The sequence below is a fragment of the Hippocampus bargibanti genome, linkage group LG16, assembly GCF_051943395.1.
Source record: "Hippocampus bargibanti isolate YZ-2025 linkage group LG16, ASM5194339v1, whole genome shotgun sequence".
Lineage (NCBI taxonomy): Eukaryota > Metazoa > Chordata > Actinopteri > Syngnathiformes > Syngnathidae > Hippocampus > Hippocampus bargibanti.
In genome coordinates this window covers 17,325,937-17,339,483 of record NC_142749.1, presented here as the reverse complement: position 1 = coordinate 17,339,483, position 13,547 = coordinate 17,325,937, and the positions used below count along the sequence as shown (strand labels likewise).

General features: G+C 38.1%; 1 protein-coding gene across 1 annotated transcript; it reads right to left on the bottom strand.

The window, feature by feature from the left end:
* Positions 1-4,948: 4,948 nt before the first annotated feature.
* Positions 4,949-12,841, bottom strand: rars1 (arginyl-tRNA synthetase 1). The gene is made up of 15 exons (XM_089017605.1): positions 12,683-12,841; positions 11,210-11,344; positions 10,940-11,128; positions 9,997-10,105; positions 9,800-9,900; positions 9,601-9,722; positions 8,716-8,836; positions 8,508-8,637; positions 8,306-8,410; positions 7,559-7,737; positions 7,375-7,484; positions 6,708-6,813; positions 5,966-6,138; positions 5,649-5,896; positions 4,949-5,172 (listed from the first exon to the last, which is right to left on the bottom strand). The coding sequence occupies exons 1-15, from the start codon at positions 12,728-12,730 to the stop codon at positions 5,063-5,065; spliced, it is 1,986 nt and encodes a 661-aa protein (XP_088873731.1). The 5' UTR covers positions 12,731-12,841; the 3' UTR covers positions 4,949-5,062.
* Positions 12,842-13,547: the final 706 nt, after the last annotated feature.

Genomic DNA, 13,547 nt, shown 5'->3' with positions numbered 1-13,547 from the left:
AAAATGACCATGTATAGTAAGGTATTTTTAGCCCAAAAAACGACCATGTATAGTAAGGCATTTTTAGCCGAAAAAAAAACACCATGTATAGTAAGATATTTTTAGCCCAAAAAAACGACCATGTATAGTAAGGCATTTTTAGTCGAAAAAAAAACAACCATGTATAGTAAGGCATTTTTAGCCGAAAAAAACGTCCATGTATAGTAAGGCGTTTTTAGCCGAAAAAAAAACGACCATGTATAGTAAGGCATTTTTAGCCGAAAAAAAACACCATGTATAGTAAGGCATTTTTAGTCGAAAAAAAAACGACCATGTATAGTAAGGCATTTTTAGCCGAAAAAAACGACCTTGTATAGTAAGGCATTTTTAGTCGAAAAAAAAACAACCATGTATAGTAAGGCATTTTTAGCCCAAAAGAACGACCATTAGTAAGGCGTTTTTCACCCGAAAAAACGACCATGTATAGTAAGGCGTTTTTAGCCGAAAAAAACGTCCATGTATAGTAAGGCGTTTTTAGCCGAAAAAAACGACCATGTATAGTAAGGCATTTTTAGCCGAAAAAAACGACCATGTATAGTAAGGCATTTTTAGTCGAAAAAAAACGACCATGTATAGTAAGGCATTTTTAGCCGAAAAAAACGACCTTGTATAGTAAGGCATTTTTAGTCGAAAAAAAAACAACCATGTATAGTAAGGCATTTTTAGCCCAAAAGAACGACCATTAGTAAGGCGTTTTTCACCCGAAAAAACGACCATGTATAGTAAGGCGTTTTTAGACCTAAAAAACGACCATGTATAGTAAGGCGTTTTTAGCGTGAAAAAACGACCATGTATAGCAAGGCATTTTTAGCCCAAAAAAACGACCATGTATAGTAAGGCGTTTTTAGCTGAAAAAACGACCATGTATAGTAAGGCATTTTTAGCCGAAAAAAAACCACCATGTATAGTAAGATATTTTTAGCCCAAAAAAAACGACCATGTATAGTAAGGCATTTTTAGTCGAAAAAAACGTCCATGTATAGTAAGGCATTTTTAGCCGAAAAAAAAACGACCATGTATAGTAAGGCATTTTTAGCGTGAAAAAACAACCATGTATAGTAAGGCATTTTTAGACCAAAAAAACGACCATGTATAGTAAGGCATTTTTAGTCGAAAAAAACCACCATGTATAGTAAGGCATTTTTAGCCCCAAAAACGACCATGTATAGTAAGGCGTTTTTAGCCGAAAAAAAGACCATGTATAGTAAGGCGTTTTTAGTCGAAAAAAAACGACCATGTATAGTAAGGCATTTTTAGTGTGAAAAAACGACCATGTATAGTAAGGCATTTTTAGCCGAAAAAAACGACCATGTATAGTAAGGCATTTTTAGTCGAAAAAAACGACCATGTATAGTAAGGCGTTTTTAGCCGAAAAAAACGACCATGTATAGTAAGGCATTTTTAGCCGAAAAAAAAACGACCATGTATAGTAAGGCATTTTTAGTCGAAAAAAACGTCCATGTATAGTAAGGCGTTTTTAGCCCAAAAAACGTCCATGTATAGTAAGGCGTTTTTAGCCCAAAAAAACGACCATGTATAGTAAGGCATTTTTAGTCGAAAAAAACGACCATGTATAGTAAGGCATTTTTAGTCGAAAAAAACGACCATGTATAGTAAGGCATTTTTAGTCGAAAAAAATGACCATGTATAGTAAGGCGTTTTTAGTCGAAAAAAACGACCATGTATAGTAAGGCATTTTTAGCCCAAAAAAACGACCATGTATAGTAAGGCATTTTTAGCCCAAAAAAACGACCATGTATAGTAAGGCATTTTTAGTCGAAAAAAACGACCATGTATAGTAAGGCATTTTTAGCCGAAAAAAACGACCATGTATAGTAAGGCATTTTTAGCCGAAAAAAACGACCATGTATAGTAAGGCGTTTTTAGCCGAAAAAAACGACCATGTATAGTAAGGCGTTTTTAGTCGAAAAAAAACGACCATGTATAGTAAGGCATTTTTAGTCGAAAAAAATGACCATGTATAGTAAGGCATTTTTAGTCGAAAAAAACGACCATGTATAGTAAGGCATTTTTAGCCGAAAAAAAAACACCATGTATAGTAAGGCATTTTTAGCCGAAAAAAATGACCATGTATAGTAAGGCATTTTTAGCCGAAAAAAACGACCATGTATAGTAAGGCATTTTTAGCGTAAAAAAATGACCATGTATAGTAAGGCATTTTTAGCGTGAAAAAAAACGACCATGTATAGTAAGGCATTTTTAGCCCAAAAAACGACCATGTATAGTAAGGCGTTTTTAGCCGAAAAAAAACGACCATGTATAGTAAGGCATTTTTAGCCGAAAAAAAACAACCATGTATAGTAAGGCATTTTTAGTCGAAAAAAAAACAACCATGTATAGTAAGGCATTTTTAGTGAAAAAAAAACAACCATGTATAGTAAGGCATTTTTAGCCGAAAAAAAAAAACACCATGTTTAGTAAGGCATTTTTAGACCAAAAAAACGACCATGTATAGTAAGGCATTTTTAGTCGAAAAAAACGACCATGTATAGTAAGGCGTTTTTAGCCGAAAAAAAAACGACCATGTATAGTAAGGCATTTTTAGCCCAAAAAAACGACCATGTATAGTAAGGCATTTTTAGCCGAAAAAAAACGACCATGTATAGTAAGGCGTTTTTAGCCGAAAAAAACGACCATGTATAGTAAGGCGTTTTTAGCCGAAAAAATGACCATGTATAGTAAGGCATTTTTAGTCGAAAAAAACGTCCATGTATAGTAAGGCATTTTTAGCCGAAAAAAACGACCATGTATAGTAAGGCATTTTTAGCCGAAAAAAACGACCATGTATAGTAAGGCATTTTTAGTCGAAAAAAAACGACCATGTATAGTAAGGCGTTTTTAGTCGAAAAAAAAAACGACCATGTATAGTAAGGCGTTTTTAGCGTGAAAAAAACGACCATGTATAGTAAGGCATTTTTAGTCGAAAAAAACGACCATGTATAGTAAGGCATTTTTAGTCGAAAAAAACGACCATGTATAGTAAGGCATTTTTAGTCGAAAAAAATGACCATGTATAGTAAGGCGTTTTTAGTCGAAAAAAACGTCCATGTATAGTAAGGCGTTTTTAGCCCAAAAAACGTCCATGTATAGTAAGGCGTTTTTAGCCCAAAAAACGACCATGTATAGTAAGGCATTTTTAGTCGAAAAAAATGACCATGTATAGTAAGGCATTTTTAGTCGAAAAAAACGACCATGTATAGTAAGGCGTTTTTAGCCCGAAAAAAACGACCATGTATAGTAAGGCATTTTTAGCCGAAAAAAATGACCATGTATAGTAAGGCGTTTTTAGCCCAAAAAACGACCATGTATAGTAAGGCATTTTTAGCCGAAAAAAACGACCATGTATAGTAAGGCGTTTTTAGTCGAAAAAAACGACCATGTATAGTAAGGCATTTTTAGCGTGAAAAAAACGACCATGTATAGTAAGGCATTTTTAGTCGAAAAAAACGACCATGTATAGTAAGGCGTTTTTAGTCGAAAAAAACGACCATGTATAGTAAGGCATTTTTAGCCGAAAAAAATGACCATGTATAGTAAGGCGTTTTTAGTCGAAAAAAACGACCATGTATAGTAAGGCGTTTTTAGTCGAAAAAAACGACCATGTATAGTAAGGCGTTTTTAGTCGAAAAAAACGACCATGTATAGTAAGGCGTTTTTAGTCGAAAAAAACGACCATGTATAGTAAGGCGTTTTTAGCGTGAAAAAAACGACCATGTATAGTAAGGCATTTTTAGCCGAAAAAAAACGACCATGTATAGTAAGGCATTTTTAGTCGAAAAAAATGACCATGTATAGTAAGGCATTTTTAGTCGAAAAAAACGACCATGTATAGTAAGGCATTTTTAGCCGAAAAAAACGACCATGTATAGTAAGGCATTTTTAGCCGAAAAAAATGACCATGTATAGTAAGGCGTTTTTAGTCGAAAAAAACGACCATGTATAGTAAGGTGTTTTTAGCCGAAAAAAAACGACCATGTATAGTAAGGCATTTTTAGTCGAAAAAAAAACAACCGTGTATAGTAAGGCATTTTTAGTCGAAAAAAAACAACCATGTATAGTAAGGCATTTTTAGCCGAAAAAAAACCACCATGTATAGTAAGGCATTTTTAGCCGAAAAAAAAACACCATGTTTAGTAAGGCATTTTTAGACCAAAAAAACGACCATGTATAGTAAGGCATTTTTTTAACCCAAAAAAACTTTACATGGTGGTTTTTTTTGTTGCTGAAACCGCCTTACTGAACATGGTCATTTTTTTCACGCTAAAAACGCCTTACTATACATGGTGGTTTTTTTCGGCTAAAAATGCCTTACTATACATGGTGGTTTTTTTCGACTAAAAAAATGACCTGTATAGTAAGGCATTTTTTTCACGCTAAAAACGCCTTACTATACATGGTCATTTTTTTCGACTAAAAATGCCTTACTATACATGGTCGTTTTTTTCGACTAAAAATGCCTTACTATACATGGTCATTTTTTTCACGCTAAAAACGCCTTACTATACATGGTCGTTTTTTGGGCTATAAATGCCTTACTATATACATGGTCGTTTTTTTCACGCTAAAAACGCCTTACTATACATGGTCGTTTTTTTCGACTAAAAATGCCTTACTATACATGGTCGTTTTTTTCGACTAAAAATGCCTTACTATACATGGTCGTTTTTTGGGCTAAAAATGCCTTACTATACATGGTGTTTTTTTGTTGTTGCTGAAAACGCCTTACTAAACATGGTCGTTTTTTTCGGCTAAAAACGCCTTACTATACATGGTCGTTTTTTGGGCTAAAAACGCCTTACTAAACAAATAGCTAATAGCTGCTAGCTAATAGCTGCTTTGAGATTTACCTGAGGACAAAATTAAATGCTTAAAAAAAATCACTCTTGGGTGATTGTTCCATAGCAGCTTTTTTTAATTAAAAAACAATAATCATATACGGACATGATGAGGGTGATGAGTTTGTGATCATATCACGCGGTGGGAAAGTGTATGTACGGTGCCTTCACATTCTCTGCACAGGTTCGATGCCCAGGATGTTGAAGCCTTTGGCCATGACGGCTGCCGTGGCTTCGCACAGCAGCATACGCCACATGTTCACCTTCACAACCTCACCTGCAGGGGGCGCAAGGAGGGGATAATTTAATAATAATATATAATATATTTGATTTATGTATTAATCAATGAAATCTCATTCCATATTTTAATTCACGGCAACAAAAAGCGCTCGTCAGGGACTGTTTTCAGGGGCCCCAAATTAAAAGAATCCCCGCGGGAGGGTTTCAAAAGTGTATTAGTGTATTATCATTTTTTAATGTTAACGTTCAATGCTAATTTTCAACGTTAACTTTCAATGCTAACTTTTCAATGCTTACTTTCAACATGCACTTTCAATGCTATCTTTTAAATGCTAATTTTCAATGTTAATGCTAACTTTCAACGTGCACTTTCCATGCTAATTTCCAATGCTAATTTTGAATCCTAACTTTCCATGCTAACTTCTCAATGCTAATTTTCAATGTTAACTTCCAATGCTTGTTCACTGTGTGGTATGCATTTTGGTCCCAAAACGTGACTATTGCGGCGCTTACCGGTGTGTCGGTCCTTCTCCACGCAATAGCAGCTGTCGTAGAACTCGGTGAAGGTTGTGGCTAGCTCGTAGAGGTAATCGCAGAGCGGGTGCAGCAGCAAGTCGTCCAGAATCTTCTGCAGGATTTCAGGGAAGCGCAGGATGCACTTGCCCAGCTTCCACTCCTTGTCGTGATCCAGGACGACCTCGACCGTCTCGGCCGCCTTCCGCAAGGTCGTTTCGTCCACGTTGGCCAGCCGGGCGATGGACCTGCGCAAACGTAGGAAGGAGGTGGACGTTAAGGGTTACGCCGCCGGACGGACGGACGCGGGCGCCTACCGGATCCGCGTGAAGGCGTAGAGGAGGTACGCGGCCGTGTTGCCGCGGTCGTCCAGCATCTTGTCAAAGGAGAAGACGTAGTCGTTGATGCGGTTGTGCGACAGGTCGGCGTACTTGATGCACCCGAACGCCACAGAGCGCTGAGCCTTGCTCACTTCCTCCACCGTCAGAACCTGCACGGGCAGGAAAATAAATACATACATTTAAAAAAAAAAGTGTATTTTGGAGCTGGTGCAAATTGATCACAAAAAAAAAAAAAATAGAAAATACAGAAAAAAATGAATTACGGAAAAATAACGAAGTAAAAGTAAAAAGACCTCTTTTGGATCTGGTGGGGATTGATCGCAAAAAAAAAACAACAACATACAACAAAATAAATGAATAAATATAGAAAATTAGATAGACAAATGAATGAAAAAATAAATGAATAAATGAAAAGGACCTCTTTCAGAGCCGGTGCAAATTGATCACCCCTCCAAAAAATATACAGATTTAATTAATTACATAAAAGTATTTAAATAAATAAATAAATACATAAATGAGAAAATCAGAGCCGGTTCGGTTTAATCGCAAAAATAAAATACACAAAAATTTAATAAATAAGTCAAGAAAAATAGACAAAAATAAATAAATGAATGAATGAAAAAAAAAGTCGGATCTGGTGCGGATTGCAAAAAAATAAAATAAAAAACAAAATACAGAAAATAGTGACTGAGAAAATGGCTCCCTTTGACGAACGAACCTTGTCTCTGTCTTTCTCCTTGAGTTTGTCCATGGATCTCTTCAGTCCCTCGTCCAGCAGGTCCATCAACCTCACCGTGTCCCCGGAGCGAGTTTTAAACTTCTTCCTGAACGCAACAGACGGAAACGAAAAAGAAAAGGAAAATGGCGGAAAATGGCGGAACGCACGGTGCCATATTAAGTTAGTTATCTGGCTAGCTATCGAGCTATCTATCCTGGGGGCTGGCTATCTATTAGCTGGCTGGCTATCTGTTGGCTAGCTAGCTAGCTGGCTATATGTTGGCTAGCTGACGAGCAGGCTGGCTATCTGTTAGCTAACTAGTGGCTAGCTAGTTTTTTTCGTCTATTTGAGTTACTTGCGGGTTGAGTGAACACTGGCGCGTGTGGCTGCCGCTGCTCACCCAAAGAAAAACTGATCCGGTGACTGTAAAGTGACCTTGAGAGTTTTGAAAGGCAGCTTAGAAATAAAATTTATTATTATTATTATTATTTTGGCTTGTAATGGCGGCCATTTTGTTTTTAGTATTAGCTTGTTGACATTGAGCAGCATTTGGGCAAAAAAAAAGAAGAAATCTCAAGGACAACGTTAATTTCCGATGATTTTCTTCGTTATCGTTCATGTTAGCGATTTTTCGGCCGATATCGATAAGACAAAAAAAAAGTCGTACTTGTCCTCGCCGAGCACGACTCCGAATCCAGCGTGCTCCACCCTGGTCACTTGAGGGTCGTACCATCCGATCATTTTGGCGGCGGCAAACACCAACTGGAAGTGGGGGCCCTAAAATGTCAATCATAAAACACATTTAGCTTTTATTTTGAAATTCCGTTCTTGCGAAGGTGCCATTTTTCCACCTGTCCGCTGTCCGTCACGTAGATGATGATGTCGGCCTTTTCGTCAAAAATGCGCTGGCGCAAGGCGGCGAGATCCGACGTGTCGTACGTGTAGCCGCCGTCCGACTTGACCACCGTCAGCGGGATGGGCTGACCGGGGGCGAACACGATTTTGCGGCCCTCGTCCAGCTCCGTCAGGCCTGGATAGACGATTTCCGAAAAAGAGAGCGTAGAAATGTGGAAGATGATGATGATGAGAGAAACAGGAGATTGAAGGAGATTAGTTAAGAAATTAATGAGGCAACATTGCCCTCTAGTGGCCGTCAAGCAACACTGCGTGAAAACCCGAGTGACAATGTGGATTTAGTGCTTTGAAAAACAGGCTCATAATAATAATAATACAATAAAAAAAATAACAATAATAAAAAAATGACAACAATAAAATTAAAATTAATAACAATTATAATAATAATCATAATACATTTCATTTATCAGCGCCTTTCAAAACTTTAAAGGTCACTTTACAGTCACAGGATCCGTTTTTCTGTGTGTGAGCAGTGGCAGCCACATGCGCCAGCGTTCACTCAACCGGGAATAACTCAAATAGATCAAGTTAGCTAGCTAGATAATAGCTAACTAATAGATAGATATACAGATGACGGCTGAAGAAACCTTTTCATCGATGAATTCCTGAATAAATATGTGAATGAGTTAAAAATAAACAAATAAATCAATAAAACAAAATGTCGTCCTAGTGTTTCTCCTCACCTTTGTCATCAAACTCCTTCACCACCCTGGTCATCAGGTCCTGGTAGAAGGACTCCCCCCGTTCGATGATGTGCACGTCAAGGCAGTCGTAGACCTTCTGGAACTCTAAAAAGAGGGAAGAACCGAACGGGGAAATACTGGCTTTGAAAACCGGAAGCCATTTTATTTGGAAGATGCGCTAACCGCTAATGCTAACATTCACCTTTCCGGGAGACGTCACAAATGAGATTCCAAGCTTTGATGAAATCCGGTTCTTTCCGCTGCAGGCGGACGACGCACTGGTACGCTCGCTTCTTGAAGTCGTCCTCTTGGTCAAAGCGCTTTTTAGACTCCTGAAAGGGGCGGAGGAAGATAGTTAGGCGGCAGCACCCATTGGACGCTTTGACACAGTAGGAGGAGCTTTGGTTGACCTTGTAGAAAGCCTGAAGGTCACCGATGGGGGGCGACACCGCCAGGTAGTTTGGGAATTGATCCTGCAGGTGCGCGATCAGCATGCCAAACTGCGTCCCCCAGTCGCCCACGTGGTTCAGCCTGGAACAGAATCAGCTTTATTAGCTCGCTGGAAAAGGTGGTGAGCAGGATGCGGAGGGTGTCCAGTGGGATTTTTGTGTACTCTTGTCATGGAGAGTGGCTATGATTATTTTTCCGGCGTCATAACTGTCAATTAAAGTTGAATTCTGTCTGTTTTAGCTAGCTGGAAAAGGTGGTGAGCAGGATGCAAAGGGTGTCCAGTCGGATTTTTGTGCACTCTCGTCATGGAGAGTGGCTATGATTATTTTTCCGGCGTCATAACTGTCAATTAAAGTCACATTTTGTCTGTTTTAGCTAGCTGGAAAAGGTGGTGAGCAGGATGCAAAGGGTGTCCAGTCGGATTTTTGTGCACTCTTGTCATGGAGAGTGGCTATGATTATTTTTCCGGCGTCATAACTGTCAATTAAAGTCGAATTTTGTCTGTTTTAGCTAGCTGGAAAAGGTGGTGAGCAGGATGCGGAGGGTGTCCAGTCGGATTTTTGTGCACTCTTGTCATGGAGAGTGGCTATGATTATTTTTCCGGCGTCATAACTGTCAATTAAAGTCGAATTCTGTCTGTTTTAGCTAGCTGGAAAAGGTGGTGAGCAGGATGCAAAGGGTGTCCAGTCGGACTTTTGTGCACTCTCGTCATGGAGAGTGGCTATGATTATTTTTCTGCCACCCTAACTGCCCATTAAAGTCGGATTTTGTACGTTTTTGTGGCCAATTAACACGAAAAGTCGCGCAAACGAGGAGAAAAGAAAAACCCGGCGGCGCTCGCTCACCTGAGTACGTCGTAGCCGAGGAACTCGAAGAGACGACACATGCTGTCGCCGATGATGGTAGAGCGAAGGTGGCCCACGTGCATCTCCTTGGCGATGTTTGGCGAAGAGAAGTCTACGACCACCTGGGAGGGGAGGGGATCGAGGGGGGGTGGGGGGTTTACAGATGCTTTGCTGGAGTGTCGTTTGCAGCACGGCTTACCCGCTTCTTGGAGGCGAGCGGAGGCGGTTGGACGCCGTTGACCAGTAGGTTGCTCAGCAACTTGGATACAAACGATCGCTTCAAGTGGATGTTGATGAAACCTGGACAAGGTCAAAGTCCGACACATTTTAATTGGTTTGTCCATTTTGAACGACATTCGGAACGATTAATAATAAAAATAATTTAAAAAATGATACCTGGTCCTGCGATTTCAGTCTTCTGAATGAGTTCATTTTCCGGAATGTTCTGAATGATCTTCTCGGCGATTTCCCTCGGGTTGACTTTCAAGCCTTTTGCTTTCAATAACTGCCAGCAGACCAAAAAAATACAGAAAAAAAGACACTCAATATGAGTATATATATATATATATATATATATATATATATATATATATATATATATTGTAGACTTGCCAAAAATGTGCCCCGTTGTATCTTGACTGCGGCGAGAGGAACAGAGGCATTTCCTATGCATTATTATTACTACTACTACCACTACTACTATTATTATGACTACTACTACTTACTATTATTATGACTATTACTACTACTATTATTATTACTATTACTACTACTATTATTTTGTTATTACTATTACTACTACTACTATTATTGCTACTATTATTATTATTATTATTATTATTATTATATTACTATTATGACTACTACCACTACTACTATCCAGTGACTGTAGGCGCTTATAAATGAAATGTATTATTATTATTATTATTATTACTACTACTATTACTATTATTATTATTATTATTATTATTATTACCACTACTACTATTATTATTACTACTACTGTTTTTATTATTACTACTATTACCACTACCACTATTACTATTATTACTGTTTTTATTATTACTACTACTACTAATTATTATTATTACTATTCCCACTACTCCTATTACTACTACTACTATTATCATTACTACTATTACTACTACTACTACTACTATCTTTATTATTACTACTACTATTTTGTTATTACTACTATTACTACTACTACTATTACTATCTTTATTATTACTACTACTACTATTTTTATTATTACTACTATTACAACTACTAATACTATTATTATTATTGCTACTATTATTACTATTATTATTACTATTATTATGATGATGATTATTACCTGTGCCATGCCCATGGCGCTGTTGCACTGGTAGTCTCCAAACTTGGCCTGCTGGTTCGGCGTGACGGAGAGCGGCGGGCTGTCCAGTTCGGGGCAGGAAGCCCGGATGGCCCAAGCAAAAATCTCCCGCAGCCGCTGGTTGATGTTCATCATGGCCGTCCCGCAGCGGACGGACTCGTCTTGCAGACTCTGAGGACACGCGGGGTTCATGTAGTTGAAAATTTAAAAGGTTAAAAAAAAAAAACACAGATTGCGTTGCCGCTTCTTCACCCTTTTGAGGATGTTGAGGCGATATTGCAGCCTGGTGTTTTCCTCTCGCAGCTCATCCAGATGACAGGACGTGTTCGACTTTTGCGGGTTCTTCAAGTTTTCGAGCTCGGCGGAGAGACTTTGGATCTCGCACTCCTGGAACAATAATAATAATAATACATTTCATTTATAAGCGCGATTCAAAACTCTCAAGGTCACTTCACATTCAAGTTTTTATGTGGGTGAGCAACGGCAGCCACACGCACCAGGGTTCACCGGAATAACTCAAATAGATAGAAAGCTAGCTAGCTAGCTAATAGATAGCCAATAGCTAGCTAGCTAGAAAGTTAATAGATAGTTAGCTATCTAGCTAATAAATGAAATGTATTATTATTATTGATAGATAGCTAGCTAGATAGCTAATAGATAGCTTGCTAGATAGACAAAACACATTTAAAGGGATTTAAAAAAACACACTAAATAAAGAACCGGTGTTGGAATTTTAAGGTTGACACTAATGTTGATCATAAAATAAAGACAAATAATCATATCTAAATGCACCATTTAATATTATTATTATCATCATTATTATATATTTATTTTCTTGTTCATTTACTATTTATTTAGTTAGTTGTTTGGGATATATGACATAATAATAATAATAACAATCATATATTTAATTTACAAGCACCCAAGGACACTTTACAATGAAAAGAACAATAAACAAGAGAACAATAAAACCATAAATAAAGTTATAAATAATAAAAGGCAATTGCATGGTATAAAGGGAGATAAGTCACATGATCATAAATCAGATAATCAGTTTTATTAAGGGTAAAAGGGCATCAGAATGAAACCAAAAGTACCCATTCAAAACCATTCGAAATAGCTTTAAGCTCGTCAGCATACTCTTAGAAAACTATTATGTATTAATATTTTATGCTCACAACAAACGTCCTGCAGAAACAAAATCAAGTCGTAAATTTGTTATTCATAATTTTGACAGTTAGGTGGCATTAAATGTGTTTAAGAAAACGAGCCCAACCAGACTGGGTTTAATTAAAGAGTCGTTTCAAAAGAATGCACGATTGCAGCTCTCGTTACACTAATCACAGAAGGAATTTTACACCAAGTACGTATGTCGAAAATGTATGTGGGGGAAATTCGGCGAAACAACAACTCGCAAAGTACAACTTTAGAAATAATGATTAAATTCGCGAAAGTGCTGTCGGAAATGAAATTATACCACGCGATGTACTGCCTCTTCACGTCCAACAAGCAGTTTCTTTATTCTTAAATTAACGCCGAATCTCATAACTCTAAAGCCCGACACCAAATGTTAGCTTCCACGCCAATACGGGTTTATTTTCATAATAAATACAAGGAAAAAGCTAGTTTCTCTGCTCTACTTCGAGCTTACGGGCTGCCATTCCATGACACGTCGCGCTGATTTTTAGCTTTCAATTTAGTCAGCCGCCGTTTAACGAGGTTCACCTGCTTCAGTAACCTCGTCGTATATTCGTTGACACGGTCACCGTCCATCACGAAGTAGCAAATGAGCGGCGGAATTCAGTCAGTGGATTCCGTGGAGTTGTCGCGTGGCTGATGAAACAAGCCAAAAGGAAGCAGTGACATCTTTCGCCGTTTCACTTCCGGGAAGGCGGAGGGAGAAATTCTTCTTCGTTGTGCTGGAAGCAGCGCCGAAATGCGTCTCGTCTGTATTTGTCGCCATCTATTGCAAATGACAAGAATTGCAGTCAAATAAGCTTTCATATTCAATTTAAATTGATTTGCATTAAAAAAATGCCAATACAGGAGCAAAGCGCATACACATACAATTTATACAATGAAAAATATATAAAAACTGTAAAAAAAAACGTACATTTCTCCACCGTGAGACTAATAAAAGCTTTCGCCGTTACACTTCCGGGAAGGCGGAGGGAGATTCTTCTTCGTTGTGTTGAAAGCAGCGCCGGAAAGCGCACTCGTGTGCGTTTGTCGCTACTTATCGCAAAATACAAGAGTTGCAGTCTAATAAGCTTTTATATTTCATTTACATTTTAAAAAAATGCAAATACTGTACCAAAAGACATACACATACACTGAAAATATGTAAATACTGTAAAAGAAATGTAAATTTCTCCACTGTGAGACGAATAAAGGCTTTCGCCGTTACACTTCCGGGAAGGAGGAGGGAGAGATACTTCATAGTGTTAAAAGCAGCGACGGAAAGCGCACCCGTGTACGTTTGTCTATTGAAAGGTACAAGAATTCCACGAGAATAAGGACAGAACAAAAATGCTAATACTGTACCAAAACGCATACACATACTTTATACACTTAAAAATATGTAAATGTT